The sequence below is a fragment of the Trachypithecus francoisi genome, unplaced genomic scaffold (genome assembly GCF_009764315.1).
Source record: "Trachypithecus francoisi isolate TF-2019V2 unplaced genomic scaffold, Tfra_2.0 Lachesis_group1, whole genome shotgun sequence".
NCBI lineage: Eukaryota > Metazoa > Chordata > Mammalia > Primates > Cercopithecidae > Trachypithecus > Trachypithecus francoisi.
The window spans coordinates 8,706,095-8,733,105 of record NW_022681454.1 but is presented as its reverse complement, the minus strand read 5'-3'; the positions used below and the strand labels follow the sequence as shown (position 1 = coordinate 8,733,105).

The 27,011-nt window shown below is 45.9% G+C and overlaps 2 protein-coding genes across 7 annotated transcripts in view; both read right to left on the bottom strand.

Moving 5' to 3' along the window:
• Positions 1-3,038, bottom strand: part of OTOP1 (otopetrin 1) — a 38,217-nt gene extending 35,179 nt beyond the window's left edge. The window contains exon 1 of the mRNA XM_033215958.1: positions 2,576-3,038. Coding sequence (XP_033071849.1) covers positions 2,576-2,978 — 403 coding nt within the window. The 5' untranslated portion in view covers positions 2,979-3,038. The remainder of the gene's footprint in view (positions 1-2,575) is intronic.
• Positions 3,039-7,783: 4,745 nt separating this feature from the next.
• TMEM128 (transmembrane protein 128) lies at positions 7,784-26,698 on the bottom strand. 6 transcript variants are annotated; one of them, XM_033213744.1, is made up of 5 exons: positions 25,286-26,698; positions 23,181-23,322; positions 17,089-17,247; positions 14,231-14,339; positions 7,784-8,080 (listed from the first exon to the last, which is right to left on the bottom strand). In XM_033213744.1, exons 1-4 carry the CDS (start codon positions 25,380-25,382, stop codon positions 14,240-14,242), a joined length of 498 nt encoding a protein of 165 aa, XP_033069635.1. In that variant the 5' UTR covers positions 25,383-26,698; the 3' UTR covers positions 7,784-8,080; positions 14,231-14,239. The 6 variants fall into 6 exon arrangements, with proteins under 6 accessions (XP_033069635.1, XP_033069637.1, XP_033069634.1 ...); XM_033213746.1 differs by lacking the exon at positions 7,784-8,080 and adding an exon at positions 9,750-10,824; XM_033213743.1 differs by lacking the exon at positions 7,784-8,080 and adding an exon at positions 11,987-12,709.
• Between the last annotated feature and the right edge of the window lie 313 nt (positions 26,699-27,011).

The following is a 27,011-nucleotide window of genomic DNA, read 5'->3' as shown; positions in this document are numbered from 1 at the left end:
AGAAAGAAAGAAAAACAACAAACAAACAAAAAAACAGCAGGGGAGAGAGGAAAAGAAGAAGGAAGACAAAGAAAGGAGAGAGAGAGGGAAGAGGGATGGTGGAGAGGATAGAGGAAGGAAGAGAGGAAGAAAGGATGAAGGAGGAGAAGAGAGAAAGAAAATGAGGAAAAAAGAAGGAAAAGGAGGCCGGGCATGGTGGCTCACATCTGTAATCCCAGCACCTTGAGAGGCCGAGGCAGGCGGATCATGAGGTCAGGAGTTCGAGACCAGCCTGGCCAACATGATGAAACCCCGTCTCTTCTAAAAATACAAAAAATAGTTGGGCATGGTGGCAGACGCCTATAATCCCAGCTATTCGGGAGGCTGAGGCAGGAGAATCGTTTGAACCCAGGAGACGGATGTTGCAGTGAGCCAAGATTGTACACCATTGTACTCCAGCCTGGGAGACAGGGCAAGACTCCATCTTAAAAAAAAAAAAAAAAGTAGAAGAAGAAGAAAAGAAAAGAAAAAAAGAAGGAAAGTGAGAGAGGAAGGAAGGGGAAGAAATAGGGAGGGAGGGAGGAGGAAGAAAGGAAAGGAGAAGGAAGGAAGGAAGAAGGGAAAAAAAGGATGGAGGAGAAAAAGAAGTGAGGAACAGAAAAGGGGGCTTTGACTGCAGGAAAGCATAGGTAAAGGCTCATGTGTATAATCCTTGTTAGCCTGTGTAAGTCAATATCCTAAAACAACACTTTGTGCCTTGTTTTAAATAGTACCAGATTCACTGTCATTCACAGAATCACAAAACCATGAACTTCCCTAAAACAACCATTTTCAGAACAGGAATTTGGGCCACCCTGCAATGGTATCAAATTTTCCCAAAAGCAAGATACTAGATCCAGTCCCTGAGCCTAAGAAGCCTAAAATCTCATCTGGATGATAAGGTTAATATCTAATAGTCATAATACAAGGCAGAAATGGACAAAGACCAAAAGACCTTTACAGAAAGAAGGTCATGGTGGCCCATGGAAGTGAGGAGTAATTCCTGCCAGGCATTTGGAAAGAAGGTGGCATCTGGCCAGGACCTTTGAAAGAAATGTGGAAAGGAGGCCTAGTGTGTGCTGGGCAGCCACCTCGTCAGTCACTGGATCCTATCCAGTGCAGGATCCCTGTTCTACAGATGCTGAAACCAGGGTTCAGGGTAAGGGAGGCAATCAAGTAACTTGCCCAAGCTCATGCATGCAAGGAACACGGAAGCCCCACTCTAATGGAGATTTAAATTCAGGTCTAATATGAGAATCCAAGTGGCCATGTGTGATGTGTCTGGACCACATGGTGTGAAATGCACCCAGCCTCTCCCGGGAAGGTTACTCAGACAGAGGCTTTCTTCACAAGCATGCTCCCCATGACCTCCTCCCTTTCACCTGCACGACATCTCTCTCCCATTCAAGACTGGCAGCCCCAGCCAGGCACAGTGGCTCATGCCTGTAATCCCAGCATTTTGGGAGGCCAAGGCAGGAGGATCCCTTGAGGTCAGGAGTTTGAGACCAGAAGACAACACAACGAGTCCCTATCTATACAAAATAAAACAAAACTTAGCCGGGCAAGGCCATGTGTGCCTACAGCTCCAGCTATTCAGGAGACTGAAGTGGGAGGATTGTTTGAGCCCAGGAGGAAGAGGCTGTAGTGAGCTGTGATTGTGCCACTGCACTCCAGCCTGGGAAATAGAGCAACACTGTCTCAAAAAATAATAATAATAATAAGTCGCAGCCCTTTGAGGAAGGGAGAGTTCCTATCTTGACAATTTCAGTCAATGCCTGTGAGTACCAGCAGGAGCCTCTATCCCTCTCTGCCGCACTCTGAATCCACGCATTCATTACTTCATTCATCCCCCCCTCATTTTCTCAACACCCACTTCGTGTCAGGCCCTGAGGTGGCTCTAGGACCGAGAGACAGGGATCACAGAGCTCCCCAGTGGAATGGAGGGTACAGACATGTCGACAAGAGCACTGGGGCCCAGTGCGGGCTGGGGGCGTGTGGTCAGACCTGCAAAGCGGGGAGGAGACGGGGTCAGAGAAGCTTCGAGGGAAGAATGGGGTGAGGCCTAAACCCTGTCTCGGAAAGCAGGGAGGCAGGCGGGAGAGTGGAAAAGACATTCCTGGAGGAGGAAACCCAAGGTGCCGAGTGTGCAGAGGCAGAGATCCTGCGAAGGGAGAAGAAAGTCCGCGAGAATGACCCCAGGACAGGATGAGAACAAAGGAGGGGATCAAAGGAAACGGGCCCTCGAGGGTCGGATGCTAGAAGGCCCTGAGTGCCAGGAGAGGGAGTGTGGCCTCCATCATGGGGTCAGTAGGGCCACTGCATAGCTTTAAGCCAGGGAAGGACTGGAGAGATTTCTGTAACTATAGCTGTAATGATGGAAGCGTCTGGGAGAGAGAGAGGAAAGAAGGGCAGACGGGAAAGCAAGGAAAGATGCACAGAGACCAAGGCAGAAAAGGCTGAAGGGAAGACGGCAGCGGTGGGAAATGCGCAGAGCCGCCTCAGGATGCAGCCAGCGGGCGAGGAGGCCGAGACCCGCTCGCTCGGTGCCTGGACTCACCGCGCAGCCAGCCGGCGCCGGCGTGCGTGTCCTTGAGGCGGAAGAGGCGGCGGTGCGCGGAGCTGCGGCCCACGTACCACAGCATCCACAGCAGTTGCAGCAGCATGAGCGCCGTCAGGAAGCACAGCAGGTCGCTCTTGCCCACGCCCGCGGCATGCACCGCCCAGGCCAGCAGCAGCAGCAGCCCCGCCACGAACAGGATCAGCCCATACTGGCTGCTCAGCGTCTCGGCCAGCTTCTGTGGGACGCTGGCGCGCACACCGCCCCGCCGGGGGACCGGGGACTCCGGGGACCGAGGGGCCGAGGGGGAGGGAGGCGGGCAGGCCGCGGGCCCCGACGACCCCACGACCGAGGTGCTCGCAGCTGCCCGGGGCGAGGCGGGCGACCCCAGGCCCTCGAACATCTTCGAGACACCCGCGCCGAGTCTGGTCCTGGGGGTGGCTACCGTCGGGCTCCGCCTGCGCTCCTGGCTCCTGTCCTTGCCCCGACGCCTCTGCCAACCAGCACTCCCCTTTTCAACTCCCCTCCTGTTCCTATCCCACGCCCCTGCCAACCTGCCCCCTTTCCTGTCACCTCCCGACGCCCACCCTCCCCTCTTCTGCCCCTTCGTCCTCCGTCAAGGTACCGCCCTGTCCACTTACCCAGCGCCCCACCCCGCTGACCCAGGATTCTACGAGCTCCCCTGCCCACTGCCTCTCACTAGGCAACGCCCCGGGCAGCCCCCTGCCCGCTCCGGGACCCACGCGGACAGCTCCCCGCTCCTGATCCCTGGGACACAGGCCAGCACTGCCGAGACACTTGCGCGTCCTCCCGCAACTCCCCCCGCGCGCCCAGCCCCTGCCCGCCGTCTGCAGCCCTCACCCCTGCGCCGACGCCCGCCCACCCTGCCCCTGTCCGGGCGCCCCGGAAACGCTGGGTGACGAGAGGTGCTTCCCGGGGTCGCGGGGTTGCGGGGCTGGGGAGAGGGGGTCTCCTGGAGCCAGCCCGAGGGGGTGTGCGCGGGGGTGGGAGTGGCTGTTGCCAAGTGGGGTGCCCGGGGCTCCCCAGGGCGTGCAATGCTCCGAGCCTTCCCCGAGGGTCTCCTTTGGGGAACCCAGAGGTCCAGGTGATCCTGCCTGGGTCCGTGTCCGAGCGTCCTTCGGTCTGTCCTCGTCCCTGCGTATTTCTGTATTGTCTTCTCTGTGCGGGTCACTCTGGCCGTCTGTTTTCGGGTGTGTCTGGTTAGGGGTGGAGGAACGCCCGTCACTGGCTCTCTGAATTGGGGGAGGGGCCGCCTTCTGTGGGTTTTTCTGTTTGTCCGTCTGGTGTGCCTGTGTGTTGGCTGCGAGATGCCCCGACGCGGAATAAGACCTGAGTCACTTTCTAAGAAGAGACCATCCTGTACCCTCTCCCAAAAGAGCGGCAGCCATTCTGGACAGAGAGGAGCTGGAATGTGGGACGCCCCAGGGTCTGCCCTGGGGCTACCCGCGCCCAAGCCTCTCCACCAGCCCCTTCCAAAGCCCCGGTGCCCGCCTGGCACCCGCCTGCTCCCGGAAGGGGACTGCGTCCGCCAAGGCTCCCCGCTGGGGTGCCGCTAAGTGGAGGTCTGGGAAGTTTCTGCAGAAGAGCGTCCTACGGGTCAGGCGTGGCTGACAGGAGGCGCCGCACCCCAGCCGCAGGTTGGAGAGGGGAGTTGGGAGCCAGGCACACAACCCACCGTGCAGCAGCCCAGGGCTGGGCCCCGGAAGACACACTTTCCCTCTTGGTTTAAGGCTCTTGACGTCTTGAAATTCTTAATTTTTGAACAAGAGGGCCCATATTTTTGTTTTGCGCTGAGCGCAGCAAATTGCAATAGCAGGTCCTGACTAGTAAAGGAGGGGCGGGTAGCCCTGGGCCGGCAAGGAGTCAACCTGGGGGACCTTGCCTTGCCACCATCATGCTTCCAATTCATGCGTTCATTCATTTGATCAACACATATTTACGTGCTGACTTATGAATCATTTGCTGGTCTCTGTTCTAGGCGCTGGGGTTTCAGCTATGAAAGGCTCTGCTCAGGTGGAGCTGATGTTCAGGCAGAGAGATATAGCAATAGACAAACAGCTAATGAGCCCTTACTGGGAAGCTGGGGAGCATGACCTGTGAGACTTAGCCCTCAACTTCTAGGAGCTTGGGGGTGGAGACAGAGTAAGCAGCACAGCACCCTTAAGCAGGGCTAGAAGAGGGGCCTGGGAGGAACCCAGGTCTGCAGGAAGGCTGAGAGGTTCAGGGAGGAGGCAACACCTGCACAGTCTTCTTTCTTTCTTTATTTTTAATAGAGACAGGGTCTCCCTATGTCTCCCAGGCTAGAATGAAGTGGTGTGATTATAGCTCACTACAGCCTGGAACTCTGGGGCTCAAGTGCTCCTCCCACCTCAACCTCCGGAATAGCTAAGACTACAGGTGTGTGCTACCACGCCTGGTTCTTTTTTTGTGTTTGTTTGTTTGTTTGTTGTTTTTTGTAGAGACAGCGGTCCTGCTATATTGTTCAGGTTGATCTCAAACTTCTGGGCTCAAGCCATCCTCCCATCTCAGCCTCCCAAAGCATTGGGATTATAGGCTCAAGCTACCGCGTCTGGCCTCCTGTACATTCTTTAGGCTTAGGAGTGGATGGCCAGGCGGAAGGGAGCGGGGTCTGGAAAGGCAGTCCAGGAAGAGGATCCAGCAAACCTACTAGGAACCCTCCACATTCTCCCCTCCTCTTCCTACCAATGGATGCCGACACCAGCAGCTAGAGCAACCTGGGGGCCTGAGCTGAAGATGGAAGAGGCAGTCTGCCTGTCTCCCCAGTGACTGGTGAAGCAGCTTCCTCTCCCGAAGCTGGACTTTACACAAGTGAGAAATAAACTTCCATTGTGCTAAGCCACCACAAGTCTGAAATGTTCCAGTAGCTAGCAGTACCTTAACCCGCTGTATACAAAGATAAATAACATGCAGTCACCATCTGAAAATCAGGTGGAATGCCTGTCTCTGGGCTACCTGCATTTTTTTTTTTTTTTTCGAGATGGAGTCTCACTGTGTCACCCAGGCTGGAGTGCAGTGGCACAATCTTGGCTCACTGCAACCTCTGCCTTCCAAGTTCAAGCGATTCTCCTGCCTCAGCCTCCCAAGTAGCCGGGATTACAGGCATCTGCCACCATGCCTGGCTAATTTCTGTATTTTTAGTAGAGATGGGGTTTCACCATGCTGGCTAGGCTGGTCTCAACTCCTGACCTCATGATGCACCTGCCTTGGCCTCCCAAAGTTCTGGGATTACAGGCGTGAGCCACCGCGCCTGGCCTGCATTTTTTTTAAGAAGCAATGAAATGAAAGTTTCTGGAGGCTACAGTCAGCCCCCTTTATTGTAATCTCAAGACAATGTTAAAACTAACTGAGAGCCTATAATCCTAACACTTTGGGAGGTCGAGGCAGATCATTTGAATTCAGGAGTTCAAGATTAGCCTGGCCAACATGGTGAAACCCCATCTCTACTAAAAATACAAAAATTAGCCAGTGTGGTGGTGCGCGTCTGTAATCCCAGCTACTTGGGAGGCTGAGGCAGGAGAATCGCTTGAACCCAGGAGGCAGAGGTTGCAGTGAGCCAAGATTGTGCCACTGGACTACAGCCTGGATGACAGAGCGAGACTCCATCTAAATAAATAAATAAATAAGTAAGTAAGTAAGTAAGTAAGTAAGTAAATAAATCAGAGATTTACCCACACTGTGTTCTGCCTTCCACCAGTGAGATGTTTTTTCAAAAATCTGAGCCACACGGGGCCCCCCATTTCTTATGACTGACCCCTGCTCTGTGGTGGGCAGATACAAGGGGTCAGATATGATGCTCTAGTAGCACCCAGGCCTTCTGTTTTCACCACATTTGGCACATCTTATCCCTGCCCACACTGTGTCCTGAGAACTGTGTGGCATGGCTCAATCAGTGTAAAAGCTGGAAACGTCCTGACCAGGCACCTGCCCCCCAATGATGATTCAGTGCCACGCAGATGGACAGGCAGACATGCCGCCCTCAGACATGGGCTCCCTTCTTTATTTTTTAAAATACTTTAAGTTCTAGGGTACATGTGCACAACGTGCAGGTTTGTTATGCATGTATACATGTGCCATGTTGGTGTGCTGCACCAAGTAACTTGTCATCTACATTAGGTATTTCTCTTAATGCTATCCCTCCCCTGTCCCCCTACCCCACAAGAGGCCCCAGTGTGTGATGTTCCCCACCCTGTGTCCAAGTGTTCTCATTGTTCAATTCCCACCTATGAGTGAGAACATGCGGTGTTTGGTTTTCTGTCCTTGCGATAGTTTGCTCAGAATGATGGTTTCCAGCTTCATCTATGGCCCTACAAAGGACATGAACTCATCCTTTTTTACGGCTGCATAGTATTCCATGGTGTATATGTGCCACATTTTCTTAATCCAGTCTATCATTGATGGACATTTGGGTTGGTTCCAAGTCTTTGCTATTGTGAATAGTACTGCAATAATCATACATGTGCAGGTGTCTTTATAGTAGCATGATTTATAATCCTTTGGGTATATTTCCAGTAATGAGATTGCTGGGTCAAATGGTATTTCTAGTTCTAGATCCTTGAGGAATCGCTACACTGTCTTCCACAATGGTTGAATTAGTTTACAGTCCCACCAACAGTGTAAAAGCATTCCTATTTCTCCACATCCTCTCCAGCACCTGTTGTTTCCTGACTTTTTAAAGATCGCATGAGCTCCCTTCTTCCAGTGAAGATGATGGGATTTCACAAGGCCAGAGGCCCCCTAGCACACTCAGCTACCAGAGATAACAGAAGGTCTCAAGGGGCAATTAGAACATTTTGCCCTCAGTCACCTTTGGTGGTAGCTATGTAATCCCAGTATTTTTAAGAACAAAAGAGTTAGTGTATCTGTTTCTTTTCTTTCTTTCTTTCTTTTTTTTTTTTTGAGACAGAGTCTTACTCTATCGCCTAGGCTGGAGTGCAGTGGCGTGATCATGGCTCACTGCAACCTCTGCCTCCTGGGTTCAAGTGATTCTCCTGCCTCAGTTTCCCAAGTAGCTGGGATTACAGGTGCACACCACCATGCCTGGCTAATTTTTTGTACTTTTAGTAGAGACGGGGGTTTCACCATGCTGGCCAGGCTGGTCTCGAACCCCTGACCTCGTGATCCACCCACCTCGGCCTCCCAAAGTCCTGGGATTACAGGTGTGAGCCACCAAGCACACCCAAGTGTATTCATTTCTTAGGATGGGTGTAACAAAATGCCACTAACTGGGTGGCTTTAAAACAATGAAAATTTATTCTCTCACAGTTTGGGAGGCCAGAAGTTCAAAATCTAGATGTCAGAAGAGCCAAGTTCCCTCTGAAGGCTCCAGTAGCGCTGGCCTCTTCCAGTTTCTGCTAGTTGCTGGCAACCCTTAGCATTCCTTGCCTTGTGGCTGTATCACTCCAATCTTTGCCTCTGTTGTCATTTAACCATCTTTCCTCTGTATCTGTGTCTCTTTTCCTCTTCCTAGAAAGACACCAGTCATAATGGGTTAAGGGCCCACCCTACTCCAGTATGACTTGTTATTTACAACTTAATTAAATTTACAAAGATTCCATTTCCAAATAGGGCCACAATCAGAGGACCAGGGGTTAGGATTTCAACAGATCTTCTGGTGAGAGAAAATTCAAGCCATAACACACAAATGATAGTCAAGATATGCAATTAACCTATGCATCCATCAATGGACGAATGGACAAAGAAAATGTGTGTATGTATACACGTTGTATACATACAGAACAGAATACTATTCATTCAGCCTTAAAAGGAAGGAAACGGCCAGGCACAATGGCTCACGCTTGTAATCCCAATACTTTGGGAGGCCATGGTGGGTGGACCACTTGGGCCCAGGAGTTCAAGACCAGCTAGGCAACATGGCAAAACTTCAACTCTACAGAAAAAAAAAAAAAAAAAGCCTGAGGGCAGTGGCTCACGCCTGTACTCCCAGCACTTTGGGAGGCCGAGGCAGGTGGATCACCTGAGGTCGGGAGTTTGAGACCTGACTGACCAACATGGAGAAACCCCATCTCTAGTAAAAATGCCTATAATCCCAACTACTCAGGAGGCTGAGGCAGGAGAATCACTTGAACCCGGGAGGCAGAAGTTGCGGGTGAGCCGAGATCGCGCCACTGCACTCCAGCCTGGGCAACAAGGGTGAAACACTGTGTCAAAATATATATATATATATATTAGCCAGACTCAGTGGTGCGCACCTGTAGTCCCAGCTACTTGGGAGGCTGAGGTAGGAGGATCATTAGAGCCTGGGAGGTCCAGGTTTCAGTGAGCTGAGATTGTGCCACTGCACTCCAGCCTCGGTGACAGAGCCAGACCCTGTCTCAAAAAAAGAAAACAACAAAAAAAAGGAAATCCTGACATTTGCAACAATATGGATATGAACCTGGAAGATACTATGTTAAGTGACATAAGCCAAGCACAGAAAGACAAATGCCACATGATCTCATTTATATATAGAATCTAAAAAAGCTGAGGTCATATAGGTAGAGAGTAGAATAGTGGCTACCAGGGGCTGGGCAGCAGGGGGAATTGGGGGGTTGGGAGATGTTTGTCAAAGGGTACCAAATTTCAATTAAGAAGAGTAAGTTCAAGAGACCTACTGTACACATAGTAACTATAGTTAATAACAATTTATAGCATTTTAAAAATTGTGAAGAGAGTAGATTTTAAGAAATCTCACCACAAAAAATAAGTATGCAAAGTAATGCATATATTAATGAACTCAATCTAGCCATTCCACATGTACCCTCGGACTTCAAAATTTAGAGAAAAATGAATTAAAAATAATAATACGGCCGGGCGCGGTGGCTCAAGCCTGTAATCCCAGCACTTTGGGAGGCCGAGACGGGCGGATCACGAGGTCAGGAGATCGAGACCATCCTGGCTAACACGGTGAAACCCCGTCTCTACTAAAAAATACAAAAAACTAGCCGGGCGAGGTGGTGGGCGCCTGTAGTCCCAGCTACTCGGGAGGCTGAGGCAGGAGAATGGCGTGAACCCGGGAGGCAGAGCTTGCAGTGAACTGAGATCTGGCCACTGCACTCCAGCCTGGGCCACAGAGCAAGACTCCGTCTCAAAAAAAAAAAAAAAAAAAATACAAACTTTATTTGTCAACATAAGCTCCATCAAGTTCAAGACACTTCTGTAAGTCATGATACAGCCATTTAGCCCATGCCTAAGGAACTGAAGGTCCTGAGAATTTAACGATAACAATGCAGTCTTTTACACATTAACTGAAGATAAAAGGGTACCCTTTACAGAATTTTTAAGATTAGGAAACAAAAAGAAGTTAGGAGGAACCAGATTGGGACTGTAATGATTTCCCACCAAAATTCTCCCAAAATTGCCCTTGATGATGGGAATAAGCAGAAGCATTGTCGTGGTGGAGGAGGACTCTGCTGAAGCTTTCCTAAGAATTTTCTGCTAAAGCTTTGGCTTTCTCAAAACCCTCTCATAATAAGCAGATGCTACCATTCTTTGGTCCTCCTGAAAGTCAACAAGCAAAGTGTCTTGAGCCCCAAAATACTGTTGCCATGACCTGTGCTCTTGACTGGTCTGCTTTTGCTTTGAGTGACGCACTTCCACTTCTTGGTAGCCATTGCTTTGATTGTGCTTTGTCTTCAGGAATAGTGCTACAAAATCCATGTTTCATATCCTGTTGCAATTTTTTGAACAAATACTTCAGGATTTTGGTCCCACTTGTTTAAAATTTCCATTGAAAGCTCTGCTGTTGTTTGCAGCTGATCTGGGCACAACAGTTTTGGTGCCCATCAAGTGGAAAGTTTGCTTTCAGTCAGAATTGTGTAACCTGAACCAAGTGTTCAGTGTCTATGACACTGGTTATTGTTTCTGCTATTGTTAACTGCTGTTAATCATCAGTCCTCTTTGATTAGGGCATAAACAAGATTAATTTTTTCCTCAAAGATTCGTGTGTAAGGTCTCTCACTGAGGGCTTCCTCTTCAACATCATCTGATACCTTCTCAAAACAAGTTATTCATTTGTAAGCTGTTGATTTCTTTGGGGCACTGTTCCCATAAACTTTTCGTGAAGCATTAATGATTTCACCATTTTTTCACCCAAGCTTCACAATAAATTGATGTTTGTTCTTGCTTTGATTTTAGCAGAATTCATGTTGCACTGATGTGGTCTCTTTCCAAACTGATGTCTTACCCTTCTTAGTGTCTCAAACTAGACCCTGTTCAGACATGTTATGACAAGTTAAAGACTCTGTCTCAAAAAGTCTCTTTTTAAGTAATAGGATAATCTTCATACCATCCTAATTGGCCAGTTACTAGCACTTGGGAAACTAGATTTTAACTAATTGTTTTAAACACATCCCAGCCTTAGATTTCGATCCATGTTGTAAGCATACTCTTCAAGAAAAATAAATAAATAAATAAAAGACAGATATAAAATGTGTGAAGGCTGACACTGGGGCACTCTTCACCCAAGCTCCCTCCAGGGGATCTGATCCAAATGCCCTACCTTCCAGAGCTGCAGCCTCAGTTATGCTGGACCCTCACATCACTGCCTGATTCATCACTGCCTGACTCAGCTGCCTGATTATGGCCTTCGCCTGGCCTTGCTCCCTATTTTAAATGACACTCTCGCCACACCTTCACATACCCATGACCACAAACTGGGTTTGCTTTTGTCTACTCATCATGCCTGACTTTCCCTTTTGCAAATATCATAACCGGATGTGATATTCCTGATCCTCGATTCTGCTTCCCTTTTCTTTCCCTCTCCATTACCATTTATTGAGTGGACACCTACTGTGTGTCAGGCACTGTAATTGGGGTTTTACAAACATTATTACTATTACCCACAACCCACAATAAGACAGATATTATTCCCATTTCACAGCTGAAAAAGATTACAGGCTGACTACCACTTCTCTGAAATGCTTGGGACCAGAAGTGTTTTAGATTTTGGAATATTTGCATTATATTCCAAAACCTGAAATGCTCCAATGAGCATTTCCTTTGAGTGTCATGTCAGCAACCAAAAAGTTTCAGATTTTGAAATTAGGGATACTAAACCTATACTGCTGAAGGTCTTGCAGCTAGTAAATGGCAGGGTATGATCTGAACCAGACACACACACAAGTGGTGATTAAGTCAAGTCATTATTAGAAGTCACCTTACAGAGAACACAATCAACATGAGGTACCTTCTGTCACAATGCTTATGCTGTTTAGATTAAATGCAGACATATGGCATTTGAAAGTGCAAATACTGTCTTTATAAAGTCTTTGAGGAACAGAGTTAGCCCTTGTTATTTATATAGTTAATTCAAAGTGCTAATAGCTAAAAACCAGAAGTTATTCCAAAGTTTGCATGAACAAAACTCACAAGAAAGTTATAAAAATATTTTATTTAAATGGTACAGAAAAAAATATGTATACTTAAAAATGATTAAAACTTCACATTAGGAAATGCTAAAAACCCAGTAATTTACACAATGATAAAATCTAAAGTGATGGGAAAACGTAAAACACTTTCATTTGGTCCTGTACCTAACAAAACTATCATAAATACGAGATTATAGTAATTACTAAAGCTGGTTAAAGGCACATGACAACATAATTCCTTTATACACATCCAGTCATTTTATATAAGGAACTGCTATCCCTTAAATGGAAGAGTGAACTATTTGTTTAAAATATTAAGAGTGCATTATGCACCTATAATGATACCACCTTCTCCAAATATTCAAATGGATTAACATTGCAAAATAGTATTCCTGTATCACTGACTCACTGACTTCTGAAAATTTTAATAATTTAAGAATATGCAAGTGAAATATAATTTATTCTGATTTCAACAACAGTTATACAAAGTCACAATTTTTCCCAGGAAACCATTCACTTCATAGTTGCAAAAACACACTGTAGCTTTTCCGTTAGGGTCTGCCATACTTTCAGCTAGCTGGATGTTTAACCATTCACTTCAAATTTACATGTCCAGCCAGGCACGGTGGCGTGGGCCTGTAGTCCCAACTACTTTGAAGGGTGAGGCAGCAGGATCGCTTGATCCCAGGAGTTCAAAGCCAGCCTGGGAACACAAAAGACCCTGTCTCTTCAAAAAAAAAAAAAAAAAAAAAAAGTAGATGTCCTTAAATCTGAAAGAAAACCAGCATTTATGTACCAAGGAAAACATTCTATCTTAAGCTATTGCATTTAACACTAAAAAGCATAGTTCACTCTGTGATCTACAACACTGTCTGAGTCTCCATTACCAATTATAAATTCATGTCAGAGTAAGACTTCCCAAACATCTGTAAAAACTCAAAACTGAAGAGCCAAAGAAGGGGCTGAGAGCATGAGGAGAGAGATGGCTCACAGGGTCAGGTGAGGAAGTGTTCTGAGATGTGTAGGATTCCTCCAGGCCCAGAGCCGCTTGTGACACCACAAGTTATAGGAATGAAGGGCCTCCTGTGAGGGCTCCCAGTGATCCCAAGGCACAGCAAGGTGCATGAAGGAGGCTGGAGACATTGGAACGGGCATGGAGGTGCTAGCAACTATTTTCACACTGCTAACAACGAGACTATGTCCATTTCTTCTATACACGGTTACCATTGACCTTCCTTTAAATCCCAGAGAGCATGCTGTTGGCAGAAATGTCAGTTTTTCATTAACATCTTGAAAATTTAGTGTATTAACTTTCATGTCCATAGGCCTCAGTTTCCACACCTGTCAACTGCTGTATAAAGCAGATTTTCTGCAAGTTCTGATGTAAGTGACCTGACAGGAGGCACTTTGTCCTTTTCACCATACCCCTAGGCATCTGGAGTGAGCATTCTCAATATACACTTATTTAATAACAGAGTTATCTGACACTCAGAAAACAGCCTCCACTGTGTAAGGCAACAGATCTCAGGATGGGGTGATCTGTGGGAAGGCAGAAATTCTATAAATAACACCAAACCAAAGCTGATTGTGTCATCCAACACATTTTTATGAGGAAGTCAGGACAGTTAGAAGATGGCAGATTTTTTTTTCCCAATTGGGTAAAATTGTCCATTCTTCCTGTATTCCCATTTCTTAAGAATGATCTAGCCAACAGTCATTGAATGTAAGCTGACAGAAATTAATATGATCTCAACATAAAATGGTCTAATGTGTGAATTTAACTACATTGGAAGGTGCAAATCCTGTCTTTATGAGGTCTTTGAGAGGCAGTGTACCTTGTCTAAAAAGTAGTAAACTTAGAACCAACTTTTTCAAAAGAAGGAGTCTCAGTCCCCCACCCCCGCCAGCCTGGGCAACATAGGGAGACTCTGTTTCTACAGAACATTTTTTATAAATTAGCCAAGCATGGTAGCACATGTTTGTAATACCAGCTACTTGGGAAGCTGAGGTGGGAGGATTGCTTGAGCCCCCAGGTGGTCAAGGCTACAGTGAGCTGTGATCATGCCACTATACTCCAGCCTGGACAACAGAGTGAGACCCTGTCTACAAAAAAAAAAAAAAAAAGAGTCTCAATCCGTTCTATCTCAGAGGTCAACGGACGGATAATTCTAGTGTGGACAACAAAATTGTCATAAAAGACATTTTTCAAACGAGTTCATTTTTAGAAAAACCATTCCAGATATCTTACCTTCAGAAATCATCCAAGGAGTGTGATAAACATTACAACCCCCATAAACTGGGTAAACAACAACAACGGAGTGAAAAATGACCACACATGCCATAGAGCAATGTTGAAGCTGAAAAAACAACAAATAAACAGTTGACGACTCTGATATGCATCAATATGTTTTACTCTAGAATCTAGATTTAAAGAATTCAATGTGGAAAAGTTCATCCAGTCGGCAACTGTCTCTATGTATCATAATTCTCAGTTATGTGACTTAGCCAATGCTGAAAAGGAAAACTCTAGATATACTTACACAATTATCACAGTTTCTTCAAGAAGGCCCTGGAACTGAAACCACTAAAGGTCTCCTAATAGGAGTTGACATGGCTTAATAGAAACTGAAGTCTCTTAGTTTCTGCACCTGAACAAGAATTTAAATGGCTATAGCCCGTTTTTATGAAATCACACACTAAATTATCATGGTAAAAAATACCAAAGTATTTTCTCTTAAAAACAGAATGAAAACAGTTATCATTTATAAGCTGCTATTATATCTTTCATTGAGAAAAACACTATTCCTGTCATCAAAGTAAAATTAAAAACTTTCTAAGTATAAATGATTTTTAATGACTGAAATTTCTTTTTTTTTTTTTTTTTTTGAGATGGAGTCTCACTCTGTCGCTCAGGCTGGAGTGCAGTGGCTGGATCTCAGCTCACTGCAAGCTCCACCTCCCAGGTGCACGCCATTCTCCTGCCTCAGCCTCCCAAGTAGCTGGGACTACAGGCGCCTGCCACATCGCCCGGCTAGTTTTTTGTATTTTTTAGTAGAGACGGGATTTCACCGTGTTAGCCAGGATGGTCTCGATCTCCTGACCTCGTGATCCGCCCGTCTCGGCCTCCCAAAGTGCTGGGATTACAGGCTTGAGCCACCGCGCCTGGCCAATGACTGAAATTTCTAAGAACAGAATAGGGAAAACTATATTCAAATAAGTTCAGATAGTTATTGGTTTTAATATATAATATTTTGATAAGTGTGAGTATTAAATAACTATAATCACACTGTCTAAAAAATTAATGTTTCTGGAGATGACCTTAGCCTTATGGGAAAAAGTAAAACAACATATCTGTATGCCCCCACATCGCTAAAAAGGTTAGCAATAACCGTATCACACTGTCAAACAACTTTGAACTTCAACTACAGAAAGTGAGTCATAGAAAGAATATATTTAAACTGAATATGTATAAAGGTATGTGGTTCTTCCAAAATAAAAATTCAATTAGGCTGGGGGTGGTCATGGTGCACGCCTGTAATCCCAGCACTTTGGGAGGCCGACACAAGCAGATGGCTTAAGGCCAGGAGTTTGAGATGAGCCTGAGCAGCATGGCGAAACCCCATCTCTACAAAAAATACAAAAAAGAGCCAGGTGTGGAGATATGTGCCTGTGGTCCCAACTACTCAGGAGGCTGAGTGAGGTAGGAGGATCACTTAAGCCTGCGAAGTCAAGGCTGCAGTGAGCTGTGATCACACCACTCACTGCACTCTGGCCTGGGTGCCAGAGTGAGACCCTGTCTCCCTCCAAAAAAAAAAAATCCAATTGATATAAAGAAAGAAAAAACTAAAGAGCTACACACAACATAGGAAAACTAGTTTTCTTTCTGGTTGGATCATAGGATGTATTTCCTTAGTGTTTTTCTGTAATTTACAGATTTTCTTTCCTCAGTGAGCAAGTATTACTTTTATAAACAAACCCAAAAAAACCTTGTATTTTTCATTGAGCACTTAATTAACTTATGAAGAAGGTTATTCATTGTGGCATTGTTTGAGTATAAATATAATTAAGTCCAACAACAGAAGACAGGTTAAATAAATCATGATATATCCATGCTGTGAAAACTATGCAACTGCTTAAAAGAATGAGAAACATCTATAAGTACCATTATGGAAGAATCCTAAACTATAAGAATCCATTGAAAAATAAAAGGAAAAAAAAGACGAACAACCACTTTGGAAAGCGGTTTGGCATGATTTACTGAAGTCAAAGGTATGTACACCCAACAACTTTACCCCTTGGGGTACATATATATATATATACACACACATATACACACACACCAACTTCAGTTGGGTGTACCCAACTGAAATGTGTTCACTGTGCTACAAGAGCCATATACAAGAATGCTCTTTATAGCATCCTTTATAGTAACCCCAAATTGAAAAAAATCTAAACACAATCAACAATGGAAAAGAGAAACTGGGATTCAATTAAACAATGGAATGCGAAAGGGCAATGAAGATAAGTCACTGTTCCGGGCGACAATATGAAAGAATTGCACATAATGCTGCACACAGCCAGCTCAATGTGAAGGAATACACCCTGTGCCAATCCATTTCTATAAAGTTCAAAAGCGTAGATGAAACAAAAATAGAATACCTAATGGAAGCAAAGCAAGTAGTTACCATGAAGGTCAGGGCAGTATTTACCTGTGGCAGGAGGGAAGGTGTAGGAACTGTGAGGGAGAATGAAGGGGGTTCCCACTGTGCTGGCTCGATTTACACCAATACTCACTTCATGAGAATTCATTCACTGATTCATTCATTTTAGTTTTTTCCACTTTTCTATATGCATTGTATGTCAAATACATTTAAAAAGCAAAATGCAAAATATGTACAGAATGTCACCATCTGTGCTTTAAATAACTAGATCCATAAATAGAAGGAGAAAGAGACACTAATGAAAAGGGAACCAGAGAGTATGAATGACCAGGAGACTACTTTTCTGTTATACCTTTTTTCTTTCCAAGTTTGGACCAAGTATATCACTATCTGATAAAAAAAAATGTGTTGTTCATTCCTGTTAGTCATTTCAAAGTTAACTTACCAAATTCCTGCTGCAATAAAGGAGGCAGTGGTAACAGGTATCAAGGCTGGACGCCTGACATCATATTCTGCAATCCCACAATACCATTCCAGGTAGACTATGCAGTAAAACGCAACCGATAAGCTGACAAGCAACAAGGCACTGCCACAGAGAAACCAGCTGTGGAGATAAACACAATAAGAGGGCTGACAACACTTAATGAATCATCGGGTATCTTTAAAAGTTTTCATTAACAGCTTAAAAATCTACTTCTAAGGGGCCAGGCACAGTGGCACTCCTGTAATCCCAGCACTTTGGGAGGCCGAGGCTGGTGGATCACCTGAGATCAGGAGTTCAAGACCAGTCTGGCCAACACGGTGAAACCCCGTAAAAATAAAAACTTAGTCAGCTGTGGTGGCACACGCCTATAGTCCCAGCTACTCGGGAGGCTGAGGCAGGAGAATCGCTTGAACCCAGGAGGCGGAGGTTGCAGTGAGCCGAGGTCACATCACTGCGCTCTAGCCCAGGTGACAGAGTAAGACTCCATCTCAACAACAAAAAAAATCTACTTCTAAGAATATCAAGTGATGCAGAGAAAGCCATACTTAAACAATCCAGACTTTCAGAAAGTCTCAATCTATGGCAGATGGGGGTCAGAAAAAGAGACACACAACTCAGGAAAGAATGAAAAGACAGACCTGAAAAACATGCATTTACACATACACTCTCATCAGCTAACCAACCAAGCGAAAAGTCTGGTCACGACAATGCATTTTCTTTTTTTTTTTTTTTTTTTTTTTGAGACGGAGTCTTGCTCTGTCGCCCAGGCTGGAGTGCAGTGGCCGGATCTCAGCTCACTGCAAGCTCCGCCTCCCGGGTTTACGCCATTCTCCTGCCTCAGCCTCCCGAGTAGCTTGGACTACAGGCACTCGCCACCTCGCCCGGCTAGTTTTCTTGTATTTTTTAGTAGAGACGGGGTTTCACCGTGTTAGCCAGGATGGTCTCGATCTCCTGACCTCGTGATCCGCCCGTCTCGGCCTCCCAAAGTGCTGGGATTACAGGCTTGAGCCACCGCGCCCGGCCGACAATGCATTTTCTTTAAAAATACAAGGAAGAGGCTGGGCACAGTGGCTCACGCCTGTAATCCCAATACTTCGGGAGGCCGAGGCAGGTGGATCACCTGAGGTCAGGAGTTCAAGACCAGCCTGACCAACATGGAGAAACCCCATCTCTACTGAAAATACAAAATTAGCCAAGCATGGTGGGTGCATGCCTGTAATTCCAGTTTCTTGGGAGGATGAGGCAGGAGAATCGCTTGAACCCAGGAGGCAGAGGTTGCAGTGAGCTGAGATGGCGCCACTGCACTCCAGCCTGGAGTGCCTGGGCAACAAGAGTGAAACTCTGTCTCCATAAAATAAAATAAAATAAAATAAAATAAATATAAATAAAAATACAAGGAAGACAGTGGCTTTCTGGTTGTTTCTGAAGTTTTGAGTGTGACAGGATTAAAGAAGTTTATCACTGGGAAACTTCATTCCTCCAAGTTAAGTGGACTTTATAATTCAAATTTTCTCTCATAAAAGATTCCTAAATGAAATTCTCCCATTTTCAAAATATCTTCTATCCACCACCTCACCTTCAATGCCAATGCCTTTTGACTCCCTTCCAATTCTACCTGTGATCTGATTCAGCCCGTGTGAGGCAACCTGGACAACACCTTCCCTCCACCCCAGCTGAAGTCCCTTTCCCATTCTCCCAACTCAATCCAATATCCCATCATCATCTGCTTCACTATGGGAAAAGCCTGACAGTCCATGTGGAAGAGAGAGGGACAACAGATGACTATAACTGTTAAGTTACAAAGGCACAAAGTGAGCTTCCAATAATGGCAAGGTTCCAGATTCCATGAAGGCTTTTTATGACGATGCACTTCTGAGATTCAGAGTCATGAGAGGCGGTAGAGTGAAGGGATTAAGAGCACAGCCTCTGAAATCTGTCTATATGGGTTTGAATCTTAACTTGAGTAAAACTAGTTTTGTGACCCTAGGCAAATTACCTAACCTCTGTGTGTTTCAGAAATATTGACAGTACTTAACTCAGAATAGCTGTAAGAATTAAATCAAGTAGTCAGCAAAGTGCTCCTCACAGCTCACCCTCAATCATAATCATTATTATTCCACTCATGTTATTTTTATTTTCATTTATTTATTTTTGAGACAGAGTCTCGCTCTGTTGCCCAGGCTGGAGTGGGGTGCCGCAATCTCAGCTCACTGCAACCTCCGCCTCCCAGGTTCACCAATTCTCCTGTCTCAGCCTCCCGAGTAGCTGGAATTACAGGCGCCGGCCACCACGCCCAGCTCATTTTTGTATTTTTAGTAGAGACGGGGTTTCATCATGTCCATGTTGGCCAGGCTGGTCTCGAACCCCTGACCTCAAGTGATCCACCTGTCTCAGCCTCCCAAAGTGCTGGGATTACAGGCATCAGCCACTGTGCACGGCCATCACTCAAGTTATATCTATGAGGAAAAAATGTCCATGTTCATCTTTAGGAGTCTTCAAAGACCTCTCTTCTGCTAGAGCGTGCAGTCTCACTGTGGGGAGTATTGCCCCCAAAGTGAAGAAAAAAATCTGGCTCTAATTGTATGTATAAAGCACAGATATGCATGCAGTATATAAGTGAATATATAGTTTATCTAACTCCACATTCCACAGGGATGATTAGAAAAAAAATGTCTAAAAAGACTCCTTAGGGGTGATGATAAAAGGCTGAAAAGCACATACTGGTAAAGGATATAGGAATTTTTTTTCTTTTTTTTTTTGAGACAGAGTCTCGCTGTTGTCGCCCAGGCTGGAATGCAATGGCACGATCTCGGCTCACTGCAACCTCCACCTCCCGGGTTCAAGCAATTCTCCTGCCTCAGCCTCCTGAGTAGCTGAGATTACAGGTGCCCGCCACCACGCCAAGCTAATTTTTGTATTTTTAGTAGAGACGGGGTTTCACCATGTTGGCCAGGATGGTCTTGAACTCCTGATCTCAGGTGATCCGCCCACCTAGGCCTCCCAAAGTGCTGGGATTACAGGCGTGAGCCACCGTGCCCGGCCTAAGAAAAAATTTTAAACTGCCTGAACAAAATATAATACTATCGGTCAGTGGTCCTCGGCCCTGGCTTTATATCACAGTCACCTTGCACCTTTCTAAGAGAAACTACCTAGTCCCCACTTTCCAAAATTCTGGGCCCGAGCATCTGGGATTTTAATTTTGCTTTCTGCTTTTAAGTCCACAGCTGATTTTGATGCACACAAGCAGAGTTTTTTAAACTGTGATTTCTATAGCATCACAGTGTTTTTCAGTTTTTAATACAGATCTGCTCTCCTATCTTTGAACAATATAAAGAACCTTAAGGCCTCAAGCTTCTAAACTTAGGCTACAACCAGGGGAAAAAGAAATCACCTCAGGTGTCAGAGGAACAAGCCATTTTAGCCACTTTCCAAAAGCAGAACTCAGCCAGCACTGTCTTTTGTGCCGCCCTCTCATTTCATGGCTGCTCAATACCCTCCAACACCCCTTAATGAGTCCTTCCCAAGAAAACAATGCGACTCAAAATCTTCAGCCTTTGACAATGCATTTATGCCTTTTGCTCTCAAAGATGACACCTTGTTGAGGACAGATCTATGACTTCTACTTTTTTTCCCCAACCCCCACAGCCCTGGTCCCATTGTCTGCGTCCCGGCTTCACCACACAGCAGCTGTGTGGTCCTGGGCACTCCACTTCACTGCAGTTGCCCCCAAACATCTTATGTGTGATCATTTCTTACTCTGCCATTTATTTAAACTACCAGAAATAACCAATAAAAGGACACAAATAGAGAAGTTAACTCACATCTCCTAAAACCTCAAAAAGATCTCAGTCCTGAGGCTGACCTGGACTAGGTGTACCCCTCCTAGACGCTCCCATATCTTGCGCCTACACTTACAGAGCACACAAGAGGCCTGGTAACTTGTCTGCTGCAGCCTAAAATGAGCTGTTGGAGAGCTAGAAATGCACCTTCTATGTGTTTGGCACCCACAGTCAAACACGTCTCAGGTTCCATAAAGTCTCTGATGAAGGAAAGAGCAGCTGCTGTTGGTGGTGATTAAAGTATCCCTCCCCTCCAGGCAGGTGCAGTGGCTCACACCTGTAATCCCAGTACTTTAGGAAGTCAAGGTAGGAGGATCACTTGAGTCCAATAGTTTGAGACCAGCCTAGACAACATGAAGAGACCTTGTCTCTATAAAAAAATAAACCAAATTAGCCAGGCATGGTGGTGTGCACCTATAATCCTAGCTACTTGGGAGGCTGAGGTGGGAGGATCACTTGAGCCTAGGAAGTTAAGGCAGTAAGCCATGATCGCACCACTACACTCCAGCCTGGGTGACAGTGCAGCGAGACCCTGTCTCAAAATAAAAATAAAGTATCCATCCCTCTTTTCCCAGCCCACATTCTAAGACAGATGACTGAGTCAAGCTGATGAAGATTAAATGTCTGGTATACTGATGCAGCTGTGGGAAGAATATGGCTTTGGTGAGTGGTGACAAACCACTTCCTAATACCAGATCTCTGAGATCCAGAAACAGGCAGGCTTACCCACTGGGTCCCAGGTCAAAATGAAAACCTAGAGACCTTTTCCTGTGGGGGCTGCCCCCATGAAATGACACCGTGGGAAGGCAGACCAGACTCTGCACTTCCTACAGGCAGCTGACGTGCAGGAGAAGAAGGTGCTGAGCTACCTTCATCCAATTCTTCATCACACACTCAATCAGTCACGCCACCTCCCACAAAGGAGTGAGTGACATGGAAGGGGAGAAGATGGGAGTGTTTAGGGAAAGTTTCTCCCCTAGAAAGTAGAGGACAGTTTAAATAAACTCCCCTCTGCCTACTTTCCCCTGAGGGCTTGTTCCACGTGGCTCGACAGTCTCCCCCGCCAGAAATCACTGCTCCTCCTGAAGGCCCCTGAGGAGAAATCATGTGTCCTGCGGTGATACTAGAGGACCACAGTCCTGTCTGCATCTTCCTAACCCCACTGGTACTTCCAAATTACTACTCTTGACCCTAAACACACCAGCCCTCCCAATGCCAGCTCTGCTGCTCACCAACATACCTCTCCTTTCCGTTTATTATCTGAGGGTCTCCACATCACTCTCCAATGTGCAGTAAGGACCCTAGGATATGATTCCAACCCTCTCCTCCATGTCAGTTCTGGATACTGAAGGGATCTCAGTCCCTGTGGATGAGGCACTATCGTACATCTGGCCTGGCCACAAAGCTCGCACTTCTCCCACTGCTGACCTTCACTTCCACTCCAACGCAGTCACACCCCGTAGTTACCTTGTCAGCTGTAAGTACTCTCTAAAACCAACCTTGAGACCCGGTTCTCACCAGCCACAGTTCTCAATCCTTTCTCCCAGTACTCTTGTACTTGGTCTTCATGAAGACCTTCAGTCATTCTTTCTCCCTCCTTTTTTCCCCAAATGGATTAGGTCCTTCTTAAATTTCTTACCTTCCTCATCCTACAACATATTTATTTGCACACAAATAACTTCCAGTTCTCTTCCACTCTACTGTGTATGCCCAGAGCACACACCCTCCCACTGGTTTTATTTTTTCCATCTTTATTGAAGTATAATGGACAAATTAAAATTTTATATATTCAAGATGTACAATGTGATGACCTGATATATATATATATATATATATATATATATATACACACATTGTGAAATGATTACCACAATCAAGTTAATTATCACACTCATCACCTCAGTTACCACTGGTCAGGGAACAGGGGGAAGACATAAGACCTACTCTTACAAAATTTCAAGTATACAATACAGCATTATTAACTACAGTCACCATACTGTATGTACATTAGATCCCCAGACCTTATTCATCTTATAACTAAAAATATGTACCCTTTGATCCCCATCTCATATTCATCTTCGTATCACCAGCACCTCCAACACAGGGCCTGGCAGAGAGTAGGTAGGTGCTTACTGTTTGAAGAATTCAACAAACAAAATACAACACGAAAAATCAGACATGCGTTTAATTTATGAAGCAATAAAGTTTTCTTACCTGCTAGTGTGGAAGTTTTCTTTAAGAGTTTTAAAGAAGTCAACATAATAGGTCACAACAATGGATGCCAAAATCCAGAATCCAGAATGGATATTAAGTCTTGGAAGAGGTTTCTCCTTTTTCTCAACAGCTGTGGAGGTTTCTGCAAATAAGGGAGATTTCAACTTATTAAGTTACCATAATTTTGTGAGGAAAAATTACACTTAATTTAAGCCAAATAAAATCATTTCCTAGAGTTAAGAATCAGAGTCTCTCCCATGATAACAAATTCTTCTGTAAAACCCTTGACCATCCTGGCTAACACAGTGAAACCCCGTCTCTACTAAAAAATCCAAAAAACTAGCCGGGAGAGGTGGCGGGCGCCTGTAGTCCCAGCTACTCGGGAGGCTGAGGCAGGAGAATCGCGTAAACCCGGGAAGCGGAGCTTGCAGTGAGCTGAGATCGTGCCACTGCACTCCAGCCTGGGCGACAGAGCGAGACTCCGTCTCAAAAAAAAAAAAAAACAAAAAACCCTTGAGATAGGTTTATATTTACAAAAAATAATCAGAGCCCACTAACAAATACAGTCAATTTATTTCCTCTAAATATATTTTGAAATCAAAGTTACATTTTCATCGTCTTTCGGAAATAACAATGCCACCTGGAAATGTAAGAATTTTAATGTGTTTCACGTTTCTTCTAGGAAAGGAATTAGTCCTGCTGATTAGGAAAAATGCCAAAGGCAAATGGTAGCGCATGAACTGGACTTGTGGTCTTTCAAGAACACTTTTATAACTAAATTATATATATATTTTGAGTCGGAGTCTCCCTCTGTCGCCCAGGCTGGAGTGGAATGGTTCCATCTCAGCTCACTGCAACCACCGCCTGCCGGGTTCAAGCAATTCTCCTGCCTCAGCCTCCCGAGGAGCTGGGATTACAAGCGCCTGCCACCACGCCCAGCTAATTTTTGTATTTTTAGTAGAGACGGGGTTTCACCATGTTGGCCAGGATGGTCTCTTTGGCCAGGCTGGTCTCGAACTCCTGACCTCGTGATCAGGCCGCCTCGGCCTCTCAAAGTGCTGGGATTACAGGCGTGAGCCACGGTGCCCAGCCTATAACTAAATATTTTCAACAGCACAATTGAGCTCTAGTTCCAGCACAGCCCTGTCTAGACAGGTGATGGACAAGTCATTTTTCCTGTCTGGAACGCAATCCAAAAGAAAGGGTGGATGGGGGTTGCGTCAGATGGATGATTTCTAGAAAGTTTTCCGAGGATTCCGACATGCCCTCTATGTTCACGTGAGAATGAATGGTCCACATCTGAGGTTTTGGGCCTTTAGATGACCATCGGAAAACCTGCGGAGCATGTTCATAATATTCTGGTATATCCTCAAAATGTATACACCATCATGCCTGGGCATCAGGTTATTCGTGTTTATTTTGAAAAGGTAATAAATGGACACGGTTTTAAAACATATGGGATACAAATATCCAAAATGAGGTATCTGACTCCCATCCTTAACCTCAGATCTAATCCCCAGAAGCAACCACCACTTACAATTTCTACTGAATTCTTCCATATTCTATACATCTACAGGTGAACATACATCACAGGTTACCTGTTTTGTACCCAAATGGCGGCATACCATAGTGTTCCGCACTTCCCTTTGAAAATCATCCCCATTGGTACATACAAGTCGACCTGGCATGTCATGTATACATATATCCAAATTTACTTAAGCAGCTTTCTGCTGACGGGCAAGACAGGTGTTTCTAGTGCTTCGCTATTGCAAGCAATGCTGAGGTGAAACACCCTGCGCACATCATCGTACAAGGCGATACAGGCATGTTTCTGGTAAATTCTTAAGACTTAGAACCGGTGGGTATTTTTCATTTTAATCGATATTTCCAAACAGATGTCAAATCAGCTCTCCAGAGAATTCTGAAGCGCAGCTGAGATGACGATGCACAGCCCTACGCGATTCTAAAGATCTTCCCTGACATTAAATATTCGACTTGCAAAGCCGAAACTCGGTCCCTTCAGACTGGGCCGGGGCTGCCGGAGGCCGGCCATTTTCCAGCGCCTCGCCTCTGAGAACCTCGGGGCGGCTTGGTGCGCGCCTCACCCGGCCTGGCGTCACTCTCGCTGTCCAGCTGGGCCTCGGCGTCCGGCAAGAGGAGGAATCGCCGACGGAGTTGTTGCCGGGCCCGTGAAGAGTCCATCTTGGTACCGCCCCGAAACGCGACGGAAGTGACGTCAGGCACAGCGCTTCCGGCGTCGGCTGCGGAGTTGGGTCTCCTGGCGTTTAGATTGGAGACTGTGTTCTTTTCGCGGTTTTAGTTAACGAGCAGCTAGGATTGAGTCGGCGTGAAGGGTTTCGCTTTCGCGTCGGCAGGTGTGATTTGAATTTTAAAACACTGAGCTTTCCGGGTCGAAAGGTTCCCAAGTTTATTCCGACCTATGGAAGCCCAGAAGGACCAGGATTACCGCTGCCGCAGGATGCGTCCGGGTCCTGGATGCGAGACAGTGAGACCCTGCACTTCCGAAGCCTTCGCAGACTCCCGGGTGCCAGAGCAGGAGAGATACCCTCTGTCCAGGCCTCCATCCTCAGCCCCCAGTTTCTTTCCTACTTTTGCTTTTCAGGAGTCGCCCAGCAAGATTTGAAAGGAGGAGAAAGGCCTGCTGGACAGGATGCTAGAGCCTGGCAGTGACCACTTGAAGACCCCTGGGCATTAAACTTACTTCTTGGGGCCCGTTTCGCTATTACACTTGGCTCTAGATTTGTTGTGCGTTTCAGTGAGAAGCACCTGTATGTGGTTCACCTGAGCCTCCTCCTCGCCACTTGTGAAAAATCCTCCCAGCCTGAACCGAGGGAACTAAATTACTTTCCCAGCAAACTGCCGTTTTCCACACTACTCACGCCCACAAACTGTGTGTTACAAGTTCACAACTTTTTCTCCGTCAGTAATCCCGCGTATTACTCTCCCAACCCTTTCCCACCGAGTCATGTGCTGAGAAATGGTGGGCTTAACCACGCAAACGTTTGCTGAGCACCTACTATTTGCTAGGAGCTGTTAGGCACCATGCCAGCAGTGGAGATAAAGATGAGGAAGACATGGCCTTGCACGTGAGGAGCTCCTGGTCCAAAGAAAACCACAGATGTGTACTACAAGGTAACTCTGTATTTATAAATGTGTGAAAGCACTTCATCAATGTAGCCAGCATTTTCTGAGCGGCTGCATGTGATAAAGTGGTGAGGACAGAAGAATCTAGTAGAGGAAGCAGCTTCAATACAGTGCCATAATAGAAACACTGTACATGGGGCATAATAGAAGCACTGTACATGTAAAGGGCAGTTTATTCTGCTGGAGTGTGGGAGAGCAGGGAGAGTGATTTCAGGTGGGTTGAATACAGGGGTGGAGAGCCAGTGAGCTACATAGGGAGTAAAATTTGAATTAGTAGGCACTGTTTAATATCTCCTATGTGTTGGGGTGTTTGTAAAAGGAAAGTAATAAATACTCAAGAAAAGAGTGTAATCCCTGTAATCCCAATACTTTGAGAGGCCGAGGCGGGCGATTCACGAGGTCAGGAGTTCGAGACCAGCCTGACCAACATGGCGAAACTCTGTCTCTACTAAAAATACAAAAATTAGCCAGGTGTGGTGGCCAGCACCTGTAATCCCAGCTACTCGGGAGGCTGAGGCAGGAGAATCGCTTGAACCTGGGAGAAGGAGGTTGCAGTGATCGCGCCACTGCACTCCAGCTTGGGCAACAGAGCGAGACTCCATCTCAAAAAAAAAAAAGAGAGAGAGAAGTACCAAATCTCTACTGATTTATCATTTCTTCGGCCTT

Coding starts and splice junctions, on each gene's coding strand:
- TMEM128 (XM_033213744.1), bottom strand. CDS start 25,382: ATGGACTCTTCACGGGCCCGGCAACAACTCCGTCGGCGATTCCTCCTC. Junction 17,248..23,180: donor GAAAACTTCCACACTAGCAG/GTAAGAAAACTT, acceptor TTATCTCCACAG/CTGGTTTCTCTGTGGCAGTG. Junction 14,340..17,088: donor TTTATTGCAGCAGGAATTTG/GTAAGTTAACTT, acceptor TTGTTTTTTCAG/CTTCAACATTGCTCTATGGC.